At 44.6% G+C, this 21164-nt stretch overlaps 2 protein-coding genes across 7 annotated transcripts in view; both read left to right on the top strand.

Moving 5' to 3' along the window:
- Positions 1 to 849, top strand: part of CCDC30 (coiled-coil domain containing 30) — a 115892-nt gene extending 115043 nt beyond the window's left edge. For all 3 annotated transcript variants that reach the window (XM_045064333.1, XM_004740631.3, XM_045064334.1), the window contains 2 exons: positions 84 to 148; positions 488 to 849. In XM_045064333.1, the coding sequence (XP_044920268.1) occupies positions 84 to 120 (37 nt within the window). In that variant the 3' untranslated portion in view covers positions 121 to 148; positions 488 to 849. The remainder of the gene's footprint in view (positions 1 to 83; positions 149 to 487) is intronic.
- Positions 850 to 1821: 972 nt separating this feature from the next.
- Positions 1822 to 20344, top strand: PPIH (peptidylprolyl isomerase H). 4 transcript variants are annotated; one of them, XR_006601731.1, is made up of 11 exons: positions 1822 to 3398; positions 3743 to 3807; positions 4070 to 4150; positions 4419 to 4463; positions 4732 to 4774; positions 7925 to 8017; positions 11953 to 12040; positions 12525 to 12565; positions 13290 to 13378; positions 19966 to 20049; positions 20143 to 20344. XR_006601731.1 is itself a non-coding variant. In XM_013045090.2 (10 exons), the coding sequence occupies exons 1-9, from the start codon at positions 3333 to 3335 to the stop codon at positions 13356 to 13358; spliced, it is 591 nt and encodes a 196-aa protein (XP_012900544.1). In that variant the 5' UTR covers positions 1822 to 3332; the 3' UTR covers positions 13359 to 13378; positions 14928 to 15138. The 4 variants fall into 4 exon arrangements, 3 of the variants coding, with proteins under 3 accessions (XP_012900544.1, XP_004740685.1, XP_004740686.1); XM_013045090.2 differs by lacking the exons at positions 19966 to 20049; positions 20143 to 20344 and adding an exon at positions 14928 to 15138; XM_004740628.3 differs by lacking the exon at positions 19966 to 20049 and having other exon boundaries at positions 1827 to 3398.
- The last annotated feature ends 820 nt before the right edge of the window (positions 20345 to 21164 follow it).

Consider the following 21164-nt stretch of genomic DNA (forward strand, 5'->3'; position numbering starts at 1 on the left):
ATCTATAAAGTACATGTTTTAGGATCATATTGCCAATGGTTTATAATTATAATTTTAAATATTCATCCTTTATTTTCTTTCAGAACACAATTTCTGACATCCCTGAATTTGAATTGTTGAATAAAATCTTGCCCTTACAAGACTTCAGGTTAGTAAAGTCAGGACAGTCATCTGCAAGACTGAGAGTCATGACCGCCTAGCTCATCCTGAGTTGCTGGCTTAACAGAGCATAGCATTGGGGAGTAATGTTTCTATATTTAGTATTTGAATTTTTTTTCTGGTCCCTTCTCTTTTTCCACCTCCTCACCCCCACACCTTACAGGATCTCGAATCCATACATGTAAGTGTAAGGTAAATGTTATTTGGTTTCCTTTGTGTTTGAGAGTTGTAAAAAACTGAAATCCTATGGCTGCCTTGTTCCCTGTAACCCCAAAGTGCTACCAAGTGATTCTGTTTTCACAAAATCCTCATATATGGCCATTCTTAGTTTTTCAGGAACAGGTTTGGTAGAGTCGGGCAGAAGTCTTCAAGAGATTACAAAAACATACATCAGAAGCAGCAATGATAAATCCCAATTTCCATGAGTCTCTTTCGTGTTCACGGAATTCTGAAGCTGGATACATGAACTTGGCTTTTATGAAAGAGACATAGCACATCCAAGAACAAGACCCAAAATCAGAGCCATAAAATCACTGGTGGCCAAAACTAGACTGGTAAAGCTGCTAACTTAAAGCATGAGGGTGGAACATGACACGTAAAAGAGTTACCAAGGATCCCCACTGGACATCAACAAAGAGTCCTTGTCCTCAGAATTGCTGATAAATTTATTAAACTAGTTGTAAAAATGGATTTCTCAAGTTTGCTTGATATCCTCAAATATCCTTATATTGATCTGAAATAGTGACTTAAGCTCAATGGTTTAATTAGGGGTCTGTTCAGTAGAGCACCTATATAGCTAACTCAGCACTTTCCCCCATTATCATGGATATTATTTATTTTTTAAAAGTAAAAACAATGTAATCGTATTAAATCAAATACTTTAAAAAGAAAGAGAAATCTCCTATAATCCTGCATTCTCAAGACAACTATTTTTATTTTATTCCTTTTTGGTTCTTATTCAAGTGCATATTTTTTTTAAATTTAGAAACAAATTTTATCAAATGCATATATATATATTTTTAAGATTTTTATTTATTCTTCAGAGAGAGAGGGAGAGAGAGCGAGCACAGGCAGACAGAATGGCAGGCAGAGGCTGAGGGAGAAGCAGGCTCCCTGCTGAGCAAGGAGCCCGATGTGGGACTTGATCCCAGGACACTGGGATCATGACCTGAGCTGAAGGCAGCTGCTTAACCAACTGAGCCACCCAGGCGTCCCGCAAATGCATATATTTTTAAGTGATTGTTATGTTGTATGTTCATTTTCACAGTCTGATTTTTAGTTTAACATACCATAAAACACTTTTCAATATTTTAATAGTCTTCATAATTATTCCTTCAGTAGCCACATCATGTTTATAAATTCTCTCATTGTTTGCATTCAAGTTGTTTCTACTTTTTCACTATTTGAGATTAAGCTGTAGTGAAAGTCTTTGTGAATGTAGCTCTTCTTTTTCTCTTGAGTTATTCTGAAACAATTGGCATAATTGGGTCAGAGGATACAAATGTTATATAGTTTGGTATTTCACTTGTGTTGCTTTAAAAAAAAAGTCAACATGATGTTTCTATAGTCAACCTCTTTATTTTTTTCTTTTCTTTTCTTTTTCTTTATTAAGTAGGCTCCGCGCCCAGCATGGAGCCCAGTGTGGGGCTTTCACGACCCTGTAATCAAGACCTGAGCTGAGACTGAGTGGGATGCTTAACCAACTGAGCCACCCAGGTGCCCCTATAGTCAGCATCTTTAAACTTCTTGATCCATAAAATGGGAACAGTAGTCGTTCCTGTCCCATATAGTTGTGAGGACCAAATGAAATGAAATGTATATTTAGAACTTAGTAGCTACTTAAGAAATGCTAGGTGGTATCATTTGTTTTCACTGGCACTTTGTACTGGTTTTTCCACAACCTCATAAACATTGGATATTTAATCAATTCAAAAAATTTATTTTAAAATAGCTGCTATAAGCTATACTAAAGGGTGATTCCTTCTGTTCTTTCTTCCCATCCTTTTTCTCTTCCTCTTTCTTCTTCCTCTTCAACTGGAGATAGAGGAGACCAAGAGGAAAGGAAAAGTAACCAAAAATTAAAGACACTGTGAGTTGAGATATTGAATTTTTATATGTAACTCTTACTTCCTCAGATGACTGACCCAGAAGGGATGATCAATGGATAGAGGACATAATAACTATGATACAGATACATGCTCTGACTCCAAACCTTGCCCAAGGTCACCTTCTTTCACTCAATTCATTGAATCTATTTATTGAATCCCTACTATGGGCTTCAATAGTAGGCAGTAGAGCTACACCTGTGAAGAGAGTTTCTGCTTTTCTGGAGGTAATATGCTATTAGGTCGGAAGATAGATATGTGTGTGCAACAGAGACACACTGGGGGGGGGGGTGACAGACCATATAATTTTGGATGGTGAGTGGCAGGAGGAAAATAAACCAGTGATGCATCTGGAGGAGTGACTATGGGCTGCTTTAGGTTAAGTGACCGCTGAGCTGAGCCCTGAGCTACAAGGAGCACTCCCTACCTTCATTAGGATCTAGAAGAGTGTTAAAGACTGTTAACAGCTGGTACCAAGACTCTAAAGAGAGTATCAATCTCCATGACCTCAAGGGACAGAAAAACCAGAGAATCATAATTGAGGGTGATACAGGATGAGACCAGATATGTGTGGCCAGATAATGTAATGTAGGCCTTTATATGTAAGGACTTGGATTTTATTCTAAATATGGGAAGCCAGGGATGATTTATAAGCAGATTTATTTAAAAAGCTCTAGCCGCTCTACAGGAATGAATTGTAGGTGGCAAGAGTGGAAGCTTGTGGCAGAACTAGAACTAAAATTCTGGTGTACTGACTTAACCGAAGGGCTACATATACCAGGCTATTCCAAGTGCCTTCGTGGGGCTCACAGACTAATGGGCAGGGATCAGACCGGTCGCACGTAGGATGGCTCAGAGGTCCTGGTCCCACGTACTGCCACAACGCCCGGTTTCGGTTTCCGCACGGGAGGTACAGAGCTCTTGGCAGCCGGGGCGGGGCGGGGACTTCCGGGGGGCGGGGCCTGGCCTTCGTTGCGTCTTGCGCCTGCGCCGGCGCATAAACCCGCGAAGCGGGGGATTAGGTTCGCCGGAACCCACGCCTCGGTCTTCTGCTTCCGGGTCGCAGCCATGGCGGTGGCAAATTCAAGCCCTGTTAATCCCGTGGTGTTCTTTGATGTCAGCATTGGCGGCCAGGTGAGGTCCATGCAGCCACGGCGCCGAAGGGACACTTCACGGAACCAGCCGGGAAGATCTCACCCACCCAGGGATAGCGGACTGGAGAATCCAGGAAACGAAACTGGTCCAGAACCTACCGACCTGCGGGGCAGGGGCACGGGCACGGGAAGGGGAGAAGTCTTGCCCATCCTAGCGCCGCGCAGCGGGAGGGACTGGACGGCGCGGAAGGAGAGGCTGTGGAGGTGGAGGTGGTAGAGACCGAGTGGCATGGGGGCGAAGAGGGGTCAGCCGCTCCAGTTCCTGTTCGCCGAGGCCTTCATGGTCTTGGACCAGGCATTCTGACCGTCTCCCGCCGCTTGCAGGAAGTTGGCCGCATGAAGATCGAGCTGTTTGCGGACGTTGTGCCTAAGACGGCCGAGAATTTTAGGTAAGGAGATGTTCCAGCTCTGCTAGGTTAACCGAACCAGAAGCTGGAACCGGTAGGCATTATCCTCTGCCTGCCTCTGTCTGTCCACTCGCTTCCCTTAAGATCGGAGTCTTCTCTGTAGCGCTCTGAATAGTCACCGTTTTTACTCTTCCCATATCAATTTTGTTGTTAATTTGTATGCTTAGGTGTCTGGACGTCGGCTGGCCCGTTGGTGGGCTTTCTGGCGCTAATGTCTGTGCTCCCCCCATCCCCACCCGAATAGGAATGCCCTCAGCTGTGATGCCATGGTAACTGATTCGTTCACTCTTTTCCCTTTAAGGCAGTTCTGCACTGGAGAATTCAGGTCAGTGTCAGACATAGTCGATTTCTCTGCTTGCTCCTCAAGGATGTCCTGGGGCTGCGGTGGGGTTTTGGGGAACCATCAGCAGGCCTTGAATGATTGCTGGTGACAGTAATAGAAGGTAATACCCCAATATCTTCAGTTCATTTGCCTTCTTTATTTCTCTTCTCCCGACCATCTTTAGGAAAGTTCCTTGGCTCTAGTGGGTGGTAAACTGGACAGGCCTCTGGTTACCTATCATCATTCCAAGTTTCTTTCTTTTTGGTTATAGAAAAGATGGGGTTCCGATAGGCTACAAAGGGAGCACCTTCCACAGGTAAGGCCTTGGCAAGCCATCCTGCAGGCTTTTAAAATTACTTCCTTTGGGGATTCATCTCTTTAGTGGGAAGTAAAACCATAGGACAGTTCCTAGATCTTGAGAAGGAATGTTTTTGTGAACTCAACAATCGATTTGAAGGCTTATTAAAAGCCAGAGTGATAAACATTTTATTTTTAAATCAATGTTAATCTAAAGTATAATGACTAAAGCAATGTTTTTCTAAATGACAGAACCTTCTCTCAGGATCCTTTATACTTTGTTTCAGGGTCATAAAGGATTTCATGATTCAGGGTGGGGATTTTGTTAATGTAAGTACTATTTCTTTACTATCAAAGCCCTTTAGGAATATTGTTTTTTGTTATTGCTGCTACTGCTACTTCTACTACAGGACTCGGTCCTAAGACTCGCAACAGTAGCGAAGTTTTCTGAAGGAGTAAGGGGGGGTGGATAGGAATGTCCTTTAGAGTTACTTGCTACTACTCTTTATACCACTAGATGAATACATTAGCACTTCGAGTCACTGACTTCCAAATTTCAGCCTTTTAGAGCCAGAAACTGAACTTTCCCAGCATACCTATAGATGATCCTTGAGAGATACAAACTAGTTAGTCACATGACACTTGGGTAGAAATCAGATGAAAAAAAAATTTTTTTTTTCTAAATGGCAGTAGTCCTTTTTCATGGAGCTCAGTGCTTATGCTCTAATTCCCTTCTACCTCTGGTATCAAGGTGCCTGAAAAGTTGCATTTTTTTAAAGATTTTATTAATTTATTTGACAGAGATCATAAGTAGACGGAGAGGCAGGCAGAGAGAGAGGAAGGGAAGCAGGCTCCCTGCTGAGCAGAGATCCTGATGCAGGGCTTGATCCCAGGACCCCAAGACCATGACCTGAGCCGAAGGCAGAGGCTTTAACCCACTGAACCACCCAGGCGCCCCAGGAAAGTTGCATTTTTCACCAGAAATCAATTAGTGGGCAAAGAATCAGACAACAGAGGCAGATGGTTCTGGAGGGATATTTCCTCTATTTACTAACAGAGCCCAGTAGAATAATTCTTCACTGTCAAGTATAAATTTCTTGTGACTAGACTGTATGTATCTTTCATATTAAGTCTCTTCTCCTTCTCTGACCTTGGAGGGTGCTGAATAAACCTTATCTCTTCTTAGACCTACTTTTTTCCTTAGCCAACCACTTGCATGCACGTGCATGGTGGTCTTCCTTATTAGTATCATTTGGTTAAGACAAATTGCTATTTTCTTGAATCTGGGAGATGTTCTTTCTCCTTCATGTGTATATTTATTCAGCTTAACTCTTAGGAGTTTTTAAAGGCCTATTTCCTGTCTGGGTAAAGTTACAAAGTGGCAGATTTTAGGTCAAACCAGGCTTTTAGATACAGTTTGTCTCATGTGTGTTACATTGTAAAACTGGGCCATTACACCAGGATCCTGGTATCATGACCTGACCTGAGGGCAGATGCTTAACCAACTGAGCCACCCAGGTGCTCCTATTCAATTAATTTTAAGTCACTTTCTTTTTTTTTTTTTTTTTTTTTTAATTTTATTTATTTCTTTGACAGAGACAGATCACAAGTAGGCAGAGAGGCAGGCAGAGAGAGGAGGAAGCAGGCTCCCTGCTGAGCAGAGAGCCCGACGCAGGACTCGATCCCAGGACCCTGAGATCATGACCTGAGCCGAAGGCAGAGGCTTTAACCCACTGAGCCACCCAGGCGCCCCTTAAGTCACTTTCTGTTGTTTGCTCCGAAAATTAATTTTGTCATTTTCCCTACTCTGGTTTCTGGAGAGCAATAAATAATGTAATTATAGCTAAGGATGCAAGAAGTGATCTGTCCCCCAGGTTTATTGGGAAATTGGAAGTGAACTTGTTTTTCTCTTCTTCTGTATGTACATAGGTATTTGTGTGGAGTTAAAGATATAATAGTTCAGGGCGCCTGGGTGGCTCAGTGGGTTAAAGCCTCTGCCTTCGGCTCAGGTCATGATCCCAGGGTCCTGGGATTGAGCCCCGCATCAGGCTCTCTGCTCAGCCTGCTTCCTCCCCTCTCTCTCTCTCTCTCTGCCTGCCTCTCTGCCTACTTGTGATCTCTATCAGTCAAATAAGTAAATGAATAAAATCTTTAAAATATATATATATATATATTTATATAAAATAGCTCACATTTACTATAGTGCTGTATCAATTGCAAGGTCTTTTCTGATTGGGTCTTCCTGGCAGCAGTGTAAAGAGTAGGTGATTTCATCTTCACTTGTTAGCTGAGAGAAGGGAGGCTCAGCAGAGCAAAGTGACTTTTCCAGCTCATAAAGGATTGATCTGGAACTCACATCCAGATCTTTCCACTACACAGAGCTTGGTTTTATTAATTTGAAATCAAATAGAAGTTTGATTTTGACAGTTTTTTTCCTTGTCTGGCTTATGTTCATTGTCTTTGGCAATCTTTGTCCCAATAAGGGCCCCTTGATTCTGTCCTATATCAGTGCTTTTCCTTTCTGCCATGCACCCAATATTCTTTCTCTTTACTAACTGGCTGGAAGAGATTGGTCTTTTGTCACCCTCTCAGGTATTCTGTTTAAGGTACTACAGATATGGCTGTAGCCAAGTTGCTTTATCACCCTGACTTAAGTTGGCTCACCTGGAAAACGAGGACAATAATAGTGCTTATTCCATGTGGTTACTGGAAGAGCGAAGAGATAATGCTAATAAAGCTAGTTTAAGCAGAAATTGGGGATTTATGATAAGGTGTTTCATGAAACCCAAAGGAAGAAACGAACTAGGAACTAGTAGGCCACATAGAACCAAGGCAGTCTTTTCTATTTCTCTAGTGCTCTCTATACAAGTATGTTGCCTTCTCTTTCTCTTCTCAGACCAGAGGATGGTCACTGGCAGCTTCCAGGCTCACATGATAACTTCAACCTCAAAGAGAGGCTCAGTCCTTCTTCACAATTCCCAAAGAAGGAACTCCATTAGTTGGGCATCCTCTCTTGGACCAATCAGCCTTGGTCAAGAGGGTGGTATCTGCACAGATGAGGCTTCCAAAAGCCTATCCACTTGCATAGCTTGGAGCGGAGATAGTGGTCAGTTAATAGGATAATTCTATATGCCAACGGGCATGAGAGTCTTTGGCAAGGATTATGTATGTGATCATTGTACTGTCATTCCCTACTCTGCCTGTGTCTTAACTGAGCTTTCTAGAGGCCCAGCTGTCACCTATTTTACCGAACCTGTGTGTTGCCCTGGCCAGTGTGTGGGCTGCAGGTTGCCTAGGATGGTGCTGGCTTTGATTATAAGATAGGGTCCAAGAGGTGTGTCTCACAAAGTGACCTTCAAGCGTAAAAGCGCACCTTAAAAAGTTGGCTTTGGTGCAGCAGCATCCCTCCTCTGGGTTCCAGGATGGGGGAGGAGGGGCAACACTCAAAACTTGTTAACACTTCCTTTTTTTTCTGCTCAGGGAGATGGTACTGGAGTTGCCAGTATTTACCGGGGGCCATTTGCAGATGAAAATTTTAAACTCAGACACTCGGCTCCAGGCCTGCTTTCCATGGTAAGTAAGATCCAGTCAAGATTTTGGGTTACATTCCTATTCCCCAGGTTCTGGGCCCCTCTTGAGGCCCAGTGCTATCTCTTAGGATGAAAGCAAATTCTTTACTTCTCTTACTTGTCCCAGGACTCACTCTGCCATGTATACCTCCTTCTTCAGTTGGCTTTGATTTTGTTGAGCTGGGCCCCTAGCAGTCTGGGGAGCCAGAGTTGAACTCTGATGTGTGTTTTCTTACCTCTGTTTGAGCGGGGGAACGTGCTCAGCATCCAGCCCTGTTGCTCAGAGTGTGGCCAGTTGTACTTTCAGCGCTCCACCCATCAGGATTCCCCCCGCACCTATCCACGCATGCTGCTGCCTGGCTTGTCCCCCTCCGGGCTCACTGACCGCTCCTGCTCCTTTTGGACCTGCTCTCCTTCCTACTTAGACCCGCTTCCATACCTCACTCCTTTCTTAGCCCTCGCCTGCCCCACTTAACCCTCTCATCTGCCCCACTCATGCTCACTCCCCCATCTTCCCCTTACTCATCATGCCCTCCTTTTCTTACTCACCCCATCCTGCCTCCCTCTCACTCTCCAGTCTCCTCCCTACCTCCCCACATTACCCATTTCCCTGGCAGTACCCCCATTCTCCCTCCCCAGACCCTATATTTACAGGCACACACTCTGCCCTGCTTGACTGCCCTTCCACTTATCTACGCAGGCATTCATCAAGTGAAGGTTTGCCAACACCCGCTCTGTTTCAGGCCTCAGGGTAGGGCACAGGGGTATAGACCTGATCCCTGCCCTTGTGACACTTAACATCTAGTGGAGGAATCACACATGCAAACTGACCCAACGTAGGGAAGTCACACCACCATCTATAGAGGTGAGGGCCCCTCAGCGTATGTAAAAGTCCATGGGCTGCCCCATGGAATGAAAGGCGCCATTCCGAGGGGTCAGGCACGGCTTCACGGAGGAGGGTGGCATGGTCAGAGAACAGAAGGTGAGGAAAGATGAGGACATAGGATGTGAGTGGGGAAGGGAAGGGCCAGTAGAGACACTAGAGAGAAGAGTGGGTCTAGCTCCTCAAGGGCTTCAAATGCTAAAATCAGAGGTTATGGTGAAGTACAGGTTATGGTGAGCCGGATGCTTTTTTGAGCAGGGTTGATCAACTTTGTGATTTAGAGAGAAGCCCCCAGCTGCGGTGTGAGTGGCAGATGGGAATAGAGAGGTGGAGGTAAGAGAAGCCAGTCAGGAGGCTGCCATGAGGACGGAGTGAGACCTGCCTGGCAAACAGTGTGTAAGCCCCCTTTTCGGAGAGCCAGGCTGGGCAAACGCAGGAGTAAATGCTGAAGGTGGGCTCAGGTGGGCTTGGATCTTCGCCAAGCTAGATCTAGAGGGCTAGATCTTTCCAGGGGCATGCCATTTATGGAGGAGTCAGGAAAATGGAATGAAACGTTGGTCTCTGCTCCTCGGGCTAACGCTGGTGAAGCTGTGCTGTCACAGATTATGTGGCACAATTATTTTTGTTCCATCCTCCCCTATATCCTAAGTTCCTCAAGGGCAGGGACTGGGCCACAGGGGTCTCCAAGCCCTACTACCTGATAACAGACAGGCACGGAGCAGATACCGATGAATGGCGGAAAGAGCCAGCATCATTGCTAACCTCTACTGGCCAATTGCTCAACAAACACCATAGGAGGGTTAATTCCTTTTAATCTTCTCAACATCCCTTTGAGATAGGTACAAATGAGAACACTGAGGCCTAGGGAGGTGATGTGACCAAACCGAGGTCACATGATAATGAGGCCATCGTCTGGCTCCAGCGCTTACTCTTGAAAGCTGTGAGCTGTACTGCCTCAAGAGAATGAGCAAACCAAGGGGCTGAGAGGGCAGAGAGTGCCCCTTGAGCCATAAAAATGTATATGACTGTTCTGCCTGCCTGCTTGCTAATTAGTGTCCCTGCACCAGCCTCAAGGGAGATTGAATGATTGCTTGATTGACTGGTCAAAAGAAGGAATCAAAAAATTGGGAGCCCCAGGATGTCTGTGCCTCATTCCACAGCATGTGCCTCCTCTGACTGGCTTAGGCATTCCCTTGCTTTCGGGTAGGAATTGTTCATAAGTACATGCGCAAAACCCACGAGTAAGTAGCCTCATCTTACGAGGGGCATTTCTAAGTATAACACAAAATCCCTGGTGAGGCAGTGAGTGCGTTCCCCTGGACAGTGCTATGAATGTATTTCATGCACACATTTGTTCCTGCACAGCCCAACACAGAACCAACCGATTTAAATCCACGTAGCATCCGATTACCGCTATCGACCTGTCTCATAATTTCCAGTCCTGCCTCAGTCATGGTTATCGTATGAGACCTGTGCTTTTAATAGTACTCTCAGTTTCCCATGGTCGACTCCATTTTTTTTTTTCCAAAACAAGCGAAGTATGCAATAAAACATCCACAGAGACAGACACTGTCACAAGGCAGTGGTACTGAAAGGTGACTTGTACTTGCTGATATACAAAAGCCTGAATTTAGCGTATTAAAGCCAGTTCCAGGGTCTCAGCATAAAAAAATACAAAAGTACACTTCATAAGAAAGTCAAATCTCTCCTTACAAAGCAGTACAGCTAACTGCTTTCAAGAGTAAGTTCTGGGGTGCCTGTGTGGCTCAGTGGGTTAAGCCTCTGCCTTCGACTCAGGTCATGATCTCAGGGTTCTGGGATCGAGCCCTGCATCTGGCTCTCTGTGCAGCAGGGAGCCTGCTCCCCACACCTCCGCTGCCTGCCTCTCTGCCTACTTGTGATCTCTGTCTGTCAAATAAACAAATAAAATCTTTAAAAAAAAAAAAAAGAGTAAGCTCTGAAGCCAGACGATGACCTCATGACCATGTGACCTCAGTTTGGTCACATCACCTTTCTAGGCCTCAGTGTTCTCATTTATACCTATCTCAAAGGGATGTTGAGAGGATTAAAAGGAATGACCCTCCTATGGTGTTTGTTGAGCAACTGGCCAGGAGAGGTTAGCTATCATGCTGATGATCTTTTCGTCATTCATCGGTATCTGCTCTGTGCCTTTCCGTGCATCATAACCGTAGCCTGTTCTTTTGTAATGCATTGTGAAATGTAATGATGTAGAAACAATTTCAAGGGTGGAGAGGGGATAGGGCTAGAGACTTTCAGATTCTCAATTTTAAAAAAATACTTCTTCCTGTAAAATTCAATAATACAGGTTTTGGGGTGTAGCTGTAAAAAGCAAGCATCATTGATTAAATAGCATCTTTTTCTAGCATGGCACTAGCATAGCAACTTTTCACACCTCCTTATAGTCTTTTATTACCATTGTTATGGTGCAGTACAAAGCTATTCAGTCAAAAGAGCTTATGGCACAGGCAACAGCCTTTTTCTCCATCGTACCTAACTTGTAACTGTAATCCAGGTATAACCAGTGTCGGATTAAATACAGCAGATCAGTCCCTGCGAACAATTGTTCCCATTTTAAAAATTCAGGCTGCAGGAGAACTGTACATTTATTCAAGGATCTAGCTCCTTGAGGGCAGTGATTATGTATCCTGTTTCTCTCAATATCTTTGAATCCTAGCTTAGGACCTGGCTTATAGTAGTTAGTTAGTAAGGTTTGCTGAAAGAAAGAAAGGAATCAGGGCTACAGGCTCTTTGGGGAATCCTTTTTTTTTTTTTCTTTACAATTTTATTTATTTGTCAGAGATAGAGAAAGAGAGCAGAAGCATGGGGAGCAGCAGATAGAGGGAGAGGGAGGAGCAGGCTCTCCACTGAACAGGGAGCCTGATGTGGGGCTCGATCCTGGGACCTTGGGATCATGACCTGAGCTAAAGGCAGACGCTTAACTGACTGAGCCACCCAGATGCCCCTCTTTTGAGAATCTTGCCCTTTGACTAGCATGGCCAGGAAAACTCACTGAAGGTATACTTGGTTTCTGACAGGCAAACAGTGGTCCCAGTACAAATGGCTGCCAGTTCTTCATCACCTGCTCTAAATGTGATTGGCTGGATGGGAAACACGTAGTGTTTGGTGAGTCCTCTTCCTGTCTCAGAGTCCGGGCCCCGTTCACACAGAGTGGGACTTCTAAAGGAGCCAGTCCTCAGACTCTAGCCCCAAGAGTGCTTAACTGATGTAACTGCTCTGGGAAAGTGGAAGTGGTGGGAGGTGGGGAGAACTTGTGGTTAGAATGCTAGATAGAAGGATGGAGGGACTATCTGATGTAGTGTGTAACCACTGGGGTGATCTATATGTCTGGGAGGGAAACCCAGATGGTGTCACTTAAGGAATGCCACACAGAGGGAGCACGATACAGTAGGGCTTTGCAATCGCCCAAACCTAGTCCGCTACTCCTTCTTATCTCTGATCTTGGGCAAATCATTTCACTTCCATCAAATCTCAATTTTCTGATGGTAGTATGAGATTCCAGTGAGATGCTGGCTAAGAGTGGACATTGGAAGCTGGAAAGTGCTATGCAAATGAGAATAATAAAGTCTAGTTCATACTCTTCCTACAGGAAAAATCATTGATGGACTTCTAGTGATGCGAAAGATCGAGGTGAGTCCTGTTTTGATTTCCTCTATCTTGGCCGTTCTAGTCTAGTAACATGAGAGTGTTAGGCCCTGTCTTTACTGCCTCCAGTTACTTGGGCTCCCTCAGAAAGAATGAGGAATCCAAGCCACCCCCCCCCATTTTTCTGGCCTGAAGTTTGCCCCTCTGGTGCTCACTGAGGTTTGGCTTCTGGTGGCCCCTTCACCTACTTGATAAAATCTTACTCAGCAGTGAAGCCAAGGTCCTTCATGACCTGGGCCCTGCTATGTCTCCACAGCTCCTTCTGCCACTGCTGCGTCCGTATTCCAGTCTCATCAGGCTACTAGCTCTCCTGGGAATATGCCATACACATTCCTGCCTCTGAGCGTTTTCCCGTGCTGTTTTCTCTACTGGAATGCTCTTCTACTTTTCCTTCCAGTGGGATCCCATTCATTCTCCAAGGCCCAGCTCAAGTGTCCCCTGTTTAAGCAGTGGTTGCTTCCTCTGCTCTGTTGTGTCAACTCTGTCTTATAATTTACTGCATTGTTTCATATCATAGGTTTGATTTTTTTAAATGTTGGACATTTTCTCTTTGATCTGGATTATCTTTACCCTTCAGCTAGGACATGGACTGTTAACATTTCAGTCCCTGAGTCCTCAGTCCTTAGCACGGGAGCTGGCAGGCATCCCTTTGTGTTTGGTAAGTGTGTGTGTTTGAGTCGATGAATCTCCACTGTGCTTTCTCTCCTAGAATGTTCCCACAGGCCCCAACAATAAGCCCAAGCTGCCTGTGGTGATCTCACAGTGTGGGGAGATGTAGTCCAGAGCAAGACTGATCAGGTACGTGTGCCTTTCTCCTGGTTAGGAGTCCCCAGCATGGTCTAGTGGAAGGACCTATAGAATTGAAAACATGGGATTGAGCCCCATTTCCTGTCTGTGTGACCTTGGGGAAATCACTTCCCTTTTCTGAGCCCGTTTCCTTATCTGTCAAATGGGGACAATAGCTTTCTTAGGCTCCTTGTAAGGATCAGAAAAAGGTTTATTAGGGCATTTAACTTTTCTACCACTTTGTGGTCTACAAAGTATCACCCTGAAAGCCAGTGAGCGGTCTCATAGCACTGTCAGACTCTAGTTCTTCCTGTGCCCCTGCTGGCAGGACCTGGCTCCACCCCTGGGCGACTCCAGGCTGGGAGCAGGCTGGGCGGCTGGGAGACACAGCCATCGTGCCTCTTTCATTGGAACTGATGCTCGGTTTGCCTGGGGGGCTCGGTCAGTTAAGCTTCTGCCTTCGGCTCAGGTCATGATCCCAGGGTTCTGGGATTGAGCCCCGAGTTGGGCTCCCTGCTAAGTGGAAAGTCTGCTTCTTCCTTTCACTCTCCCTCTGTGCTTGCTCTCTCTCTCAAATAAATAAGTAAAATTAAAAAAAAAAAAAAAAGGAAGTGATGCTCATTTCCAGGGCCTGACTTTGTATCTGCCAGACTCATAAGTGAAAGCAACCTGTTTCCCAGCCTGCACCAGCTCATTTCCTCCCCATACTTGCCACTGCCTGCTCTGTGCTGGGTGACAACGAGTTGAAAAATGCCTCTGTCTTTCAGGAGCCTAAAGGGAATAAGACAGAATCTCAGAGGTGATCACTAATAATATAACTGAGGTTGCTAAATGTTACCAGAGTTCAAGGGAGAAATTGATCACTTCAGCTAGGTGTGGGGTGGTGGTGCCTTTTGCCTTGCTTTTCTCTCTCCCTCCCTTCCTTTCTTCTTTCTTTCTAATTCTCAAACCTGCAGAAGACTTGGAAGAAAAGTATACTGAACACCCATGTCCCTTTTGCCCAGGTTTACCAATGGTTAATATTCTTGTGTTACCATTTCACTTTGACATTGGTTTTTTCTCTCCCTTCTTCCCTCTCCTCTCTCCTGCTCCCCTTCTTTCCCTCCTTTTTACCTTCATTCCTTCCATCGTTTTATTTCTTTCCCATTTGAAAGTTGAAGACTCCTTGACACTTTACCCCTAAATACTTGAGCAGACAACTCCTAAAAATAGCATTCTACATGACCACAGTAATATTATTTAATATACATGTTCCAACTTCCCCAGCTGTCCACATAGTAACTTTAATAGCTCTAAAAAAAGAAAAATTCAATGAAGGTTCACATATTTTATTTGGTTGTTTTTAATCTTAAAAATAACATAATATAATCTCAAGAAAACAGTTCCAAGTCCTTGTCATTGCCTGTCCTCCCCATCCAATCCCACTTCTGTCCCAGGAGGTAACTGTTTTCAGTCTGATGTATGACCATCAGGGCCTTCCCTATGCCTATCTTATTTGGGGAGGTTTTGTTTTTCCTAAATGTCATCATACTATTTTGTTCATTTGTTTTCCATTTGGCAGATGTCTTGAAGACTTCCTAAAACTACTTCATATGAAAACAAACTAACAATATGCTGTGTTTGTAGCATATAGCTTATTTTATCCTTCTCTGACGATTTGAACAGTTAAATGTTGTGACTGTTTTGTCCAGAACAGTTTTAAGCAAAAACTGACGTTGTGTTGCTTATCTTAACTTTGGTGATATCCTTTGTTAAACAGAAACTGTAAATTTTGATGAGGTCAAAATTATCAGTCTTTTCTCTTACGGCTTTTATGGTTTTATCTTGTTTTAGGAAGGTCCTTAGTATCTCAGCTCATAACGTCTTTTGTATTTTTTTAATATTTCTATGGTTTTACTTATATACTTTAAAATTACCTAGAATCTATTTTTCTTTTCTCTGCCTTTTTTTCTTTTTTTACTTTCTTTTTTAAAAAATATTTTATTGATTTGTTGGACACAGAGAGATACAGTGAGAGAGGGAACACAAGCAGAGGGAGTGGGAGAGGGAGAAGCAGGCTTCCCGCCAAGCAGGGAACCATGTGCAGGGCTGAATCCCAGGACCCTGGGATCATGACCTGAGCTGGAGGCAGACACTTAACGACTGAGCCAGCCAGGCACCCCTCTCTGCCTTTTTTTCTGAATGGAGATCTAGTCCAATGCCAGACCATTTTAATAACTGTATATACCTCTATCTGTGACTTACTCTGTGTTCATAGCATCTGGCACTTACAGGCATTCATCAAAAATTTATTACATGAGTTAATAGAGAGAGAGAATGTCAGGCATTTTAGGCAGAGAACTGGTATGAGCAAATGCAGAGGCAGGCATGCACAAGTGTGTGCTAGAAGCTGCACGTGGTCCTCTCTCTTCTCCAGCCAAATACTCCCTCCCTTCTGAGGCACAGGTGACACCCTGAGCTTTCTTTCCTGCCTAGGAGATCCCTAGGGCTCAGCCTGTTCTCCTCCTTCAGTAGTAGCTAGCATTTCCCTCCTTCTCCTTGCTGAACCTGAGTTGAGCTACTAGGTCCTTTTCCTTCTAAGGATTGACCACTGATCACTACCAGAGGACAGAGATAAAAAAAAGAACAGTGTTTAAGAAAATTTTTGATTGGGGCTTTTCTGTATTTTTCTGAGTCCCTTCTAGAAAGTTAATGGAAATCCTTGACGAGGGCTTGATTCCTGAGGGTGGTGATCGCAACCATCCCTTCCTCATCTCTTATTAGCAAAGGGCAAAGTAAACCTTTGCCCCCGAGGAAGCCTCTCTTCTCAGCCTACAACCCAAGCAGAACAAATTCCACAAGGGCCATTTGGCGTTCCAGAAGCTTCTTAGACCAGAACTGTCCAATAGAAATTCCTTCCTGTGATGGTGGAAATATTCGATATCTGTGTGTCCATCATGCAGCTCCAGCCACATGAGACAGTTGAGCACTTGAAATATGTGGCTGACGTGACTGAAGGACTGAATTTTTTATTTAATTTTAATTAAATGTAAGTGTGGTACTTCCAATTCAGTTTCCTACCCGTGACTTGCTCAGAACTGAATCTTTTATAGCTAATACTTAGAGGCAGTATTATTATGGCAGTTGTTTATTGCATACTTCTTGTGCTCAAATATTGAGTTAAGAACTTGAATTATCTCATTTAACTTTCCCAAAAAGCTTTATCATAAGTTTTAAGGTGTTAGGGAATCTAGGTGGCAGTCTGACATAAAGTGTCCCCACTTTGGGTGTCTCAGTAATGTGATTTGGGAGAAAGGAAGGAAAAGTGGAGATTAATTCCCTGGAGAGCAGAGTATCATCCCATAATTTTTCTTGCCATATGGAAGTGTTTCAGATCCCTCGGGTTGTCTGGGGCAATATAATGGCTAACAGCTAATATAAATGCTGGTTTTAGACCCTGTTGGGCAGTATTCTCAAACGTTAATGCACGTATGAATCGCCAGGAGATCTTATTAAAATGCTGATTCTCACTCAGTGGGTCTGGATGGGGCCAGAGATCTTGCATTTCTAACCAGCACTCAGCAGATGCTAATGCAAGGCTGTAGTGGGATAACAGAGCCTGCTTTTTAATGGAAAAGCCACCATATTCCAATCAGAAAAGACCCAGAAGGTGATCCTCTCTTGGTGGCACTGGTCCTGCAGGAATCTGCTGCATTCAAATCAAGATATCACCTAATCATGCACGGGAGGCCTTGTGTCTAGGCACTGGAAATAAAAGACAACGGGAAGGAGATAGAAGACCGCTCAGTGACATGATCAGCTCTACCTCCCCAGGAAGCACTTCTAAAGCTTTTTCTGGTTTTGCCTTAGGCCCTGACTTTGGTTTTAGCGAACAGGAAGTTTTCTGTTCAACTCTCAATATAGAGACCATGGTTTTATCTCAGTGGGTCCTGTGAAAGCTTTTTATGATGCATTTGGTTAGGAATCCAGAAGTGAACCTTGGCCCTCAGGATTCTCCTGCTGTAATCTGGATCAGGTTCTTTGCTACTTACAACCACTTGGGGGCTGGTGGAGCTTCTGTTTGGAAAGCTTCAGAGTCCCTTGGAAAAGGGAGTGGCTGTGAGCTCTGGCAGCCCAGCTAGTCTGAATTGCTGCTCTACCAGTTAACCCCAAGCCTGGTACCTGTAGCAAGCAGTAGGTTGCTTTCTTCTGTCATTGTTTCCCAAATTTCCCTAAAGAAGCCAATCACTTGGGAGCACTTGTTAAAGCAACTAATTCCCAGATCCCTTCCCTGGAAAGTTTGAGTGAGTTTGAGGTAGGATCCAGGATAGCTATGTCTATAACAAGTATCTCAGATGCTTCTTACCAGAGAAACAGGGTTTGCACTGCTGTAGGCAGTACTGTGATGAGTATCCTTCAACATTGCATCTTAGAAAAAATATGTAATTAATGCGACACACCATTTTATAGTGAGGCATTATTAAAGGTCATATGGTGATTAGGTTAAAAATTGTGCCTGTGGATGGTGGCTAAAACCGTGGTGAAGGTGCTGTGGGAATGACTGAGCTTTAGGAAGCACTGTTTCCCATTATGGGATTACCCATAGACACAATATCTTCCTATAGAGGAAGATGATGGGACATGTTGATGGCACAAGGACCAATCATTCCTTCCACAACTATGCACTGTTGGAATAAGATGGGTCCTGTGCAGCATAGGCAGCTGCAAATTTAAAAAGCCCAGTTCCTGCCTTAAGGAACTCAGTCTCTGGGGAGACTGGCCATGGCAGCACAGTAAAGCCTTGGACTGGAGGCTTCAGAGCAGAGTGAGGAAAGCTGGAGCACCTGGAGCAGTCTGAGTGGACTACAGAAGAGAGGATGCTGTGGCTGAGTTGAACGAAGAGAACTTCTCAGGTGGCTAAAATGGAAGGGCATTCCAGGCAGAGGGAACAACATGAGCAAAAGCAGGAAACTGCAGGAAGTGTAAGGGAAACCACTTAATTCCATATTAGCAAAGGGTAAGAGGTAAGGCTAGAGGAGGCCAGGGCCAGCTGGGAGAACCAGGGCAGGCTGAGATACTCATGTGTTATCCTGAGAGTGGGCTTCAGGCAGTGGGCACATTTTTTCCCCCCTGGGGTGAGAGTTCATCGGACTCCAGAGATTGTCAAAAGGGAGCCCAGTCCAGCCCTCCAAAAAGAGCCAGGCCAGCAGGAGCCACTGGAGGATTTTGAGCAGGAGAACACTGTGATTGAATTTTCTTATTCCATAGGGGACTCTGGCAGCAATGTGGAGGAGAAGCTGAGGTCAGTGAGGTGTCCACTGCAGCAGGCCAGGCAAGAGACAAGTTTCCACGTGAAAATACAGGTGTAGGGAGCGCTAGAGACTTGGCAGCAAATATTTGCATGCCTGCTGGCTGTGTGATACTGTTGTTCCCTGCCCTGAAAGAGAGACCGCCCTGCCAGCTAAAAAGGGAGGGGAGGGGAGAATGGCTTCATTCCAGTCCCATCCAGTACAAAGGCAGAGCACCCAGCATCTTAATCAGGTCACACACGTTGAGGTATGCCAGTTGGTGAAATACCACATAGCCTTAAAAAAAAAAAAAAAGGTAGATCTGTATGTATCAGCAGATTTTTAGAGTATGTTAAGTGACAAAGTCAATATTTAGTACATTTGAATAACTATTTCAGAAGTTACTACAGTGAAGTACAGCCAACTGTTAGTAATGGTTACTTGTGTAGTACAGAGAGAGGTTTTTGTCCCCCCATTTCTATTGTCCCATATGTGCTTGAATTTTCCATATTGAGCATGTATCTCATGATAGAAATATGTACTGTATCTACATAGTTTAACTGATTCTAGTTGCACCCAGCTGCTCCCAGGCATGTGGCTGACATCAGTCTGAATCGCTCCCTGGTCCCTCCATCTCCTCCTAGTTCTAGGTCTGGGACAGTCAACGGTGCTTTGCTGGGTGCTCTCCCAGTACTTGGTTCATTTCTGTATACAGCAGTTAACATAGCATATCACAGATGTGTTGGCCTGGTTTTCTCTAGACAGAACACCTTGAGGCAGGGACCATGCTGACTAACACAGTGCCTGGTCTAGGAGAGAGCTTGGGTCCTGGGGCACCATGGAACTTATAAAGTGCATTTATGCAGTTTTTTATATTCTGCTTGGGGTTCCAGGATTAAACTTCTAAGCCTGAGCCTGCAGTATGACAACAGGACTCTTTGTTCCCTGGAGGGAAAGGGGCGTGGCCATGTGTAGGGGGAGGGAGACGGAGTAGTTTCTGAGTGTACTCATTCCGTTCATTAAGTAACACTAACTACCAAGGCCATAAACAGAGGGTGTGGACTTTACTTTCTCTATAGCACTGGAACCAAAACCTGTAAGGAGGAAGGATTGCTCTTTGTTCTAGAGCTCCACAGAGAGCCATCGAAGTCTGGCAAAAAGCACACAGACTTTGGAGCCAAGTAGACCAGGAAGCCATTAAACCCCTTGGGACCCTAGTTTCCTCTTTTGCTTGATTACAGATAATATATACACAGAATTTGTGAATGGTAAATAAATGAGATGATATGTGCGGCCATAAATGTTAGTTTCTTTCTTTTTGTTCTTGTGTAGTATACTTCGCAACTTTATGCTGGGGAACCAAAGGTCTGACGGAGGGCAAGAGTCAGACCAGTTCTGCTCTTCCGGGAAAAGCAGGTTAGGAGTGTAGAGAAGAGCTAGGAGTATTGTCTCTCATGGAATGTCCCCTTCCAGTGCCTCTGAGCTACTTATCTCTTCCATCCCTAACAGACCTTCACCTCTCTGCCATTGTGGGCCTTCCTTGCTCTGGGTGACGCTCTTGAGTAAGATAATCCGGATTGGCCCCTGTGTTTGCTTCCCTGCCTGCTGCAGCCCTTTTTGATCAAGAGACCTTGGAAGTGTCACAGATTCAGAACCCAAGATTTTCTGTTTAAGTTTTCAATTGTAAATAAAGTTTTGTTTTGTTTTGGTATATGTGTTGTTTTTAAATAGTTGTAATGATAGCCTGTCTCCTCACGCCTTAGCTTCAGCCAGAAGGACTGGGTCTCACCAGAGGCTAGCATGGACCAGAGCCAAATCATCACTGTGGTTAGGTGATGCCTCAGATTTGCAAGTAATTGTAGTAGTCCCCTCTTGGGCTCCAGCTGACTGGGCAAAGAAGGCAAAGCCCCAGGGCTATAAGCACAATTTATTCCAAGGATGTCCCCAGTAGGTTCAATGTGGTTGGTTCTAGAGCCTTTGAGGAAAGAGTCACTAACTTGGGATATTTTGGGATCAGAGACCATTTGGTAGAATGTGTCTCAATCACAGTGAAGTGAGAATAATTTACTCAAAAATCTTGGTTTCAATCTGGGGTCGTTTTTTAAACAGTAGAGGTTTTGAGAAGTTCTCATCCCCTTTCAGAGCCTCAGTCTTCTCATCTGTAAAGTGGGAATAATAATGCCTATCTACTTCATAGCATTGTTGAAAAGGTCAAATAAGCAAATGGATATGACGGTAACTGGTAAACAGTAATATGCCTTGGAAAATGCTTATCTTGAAAGGACATAGCCCAATATTGAAAGATCCCACTGAGCATTATGTTCAAGAGGTAAAGAGAGTTCCATGGTGTTCCTTTCATGAGGCCATTCTATGCCATTCCTACTTTTTTTCTCTTGGCTCCTGGGCAGGGATGACTTATAACTCCATGCAGTGGCAGAGGTAGCACAGAGCTGAATTCTGTGACAGAAGAGAACCTGGTTAAAAGTGCCATTTCAGGAGCGCCTGTGTGGTTCAGTGGGTTAAGCCTCTGC

This window comes from Mustela putorius, unplaced genomic scaffold (assembly GCF_011764305.1).
Source record: "Mustela putorius furo isolate JIRA1106 unplaced genomic scaffold, ASM1176430v1.1 tig00003853_pilon_pilon_pilon, whole genome shotgun sequence".
NCBI lineage: Eukaryota > Metazoa > Chordata > Mammalia > Carnivora > Mustelidae > Mustela > Mustela putorius.

What these genes read in the sequence shown, in the direction of transcription:
- PPIH (XM_013045090.2), top strand. Translation starts at nt 3,333, where the DNA reads ATGGCGGTGGCAAATTCAAGCCCTGTTAATCCCGTGGTGTTCTTTGAT. An exon ending in AAAGGGAGCACCTTCCACAG is followed by an intron (nt 4,464 to 4,731) that starts GTAAGGCCTTGG and finishes ACTTTGTTTCAG; the next exon opens with GGTCATAAAGGATTTCATGA. An exon ending in CTCCAGGCCTGCTTTCCATG is followed by an intron (nt 8,018 to 11,952) that starts GTAAGTAAGATC and finishes GGTTTCTGACAG; the next exon opens with GCAAACAGTGGTCCCAGTAC.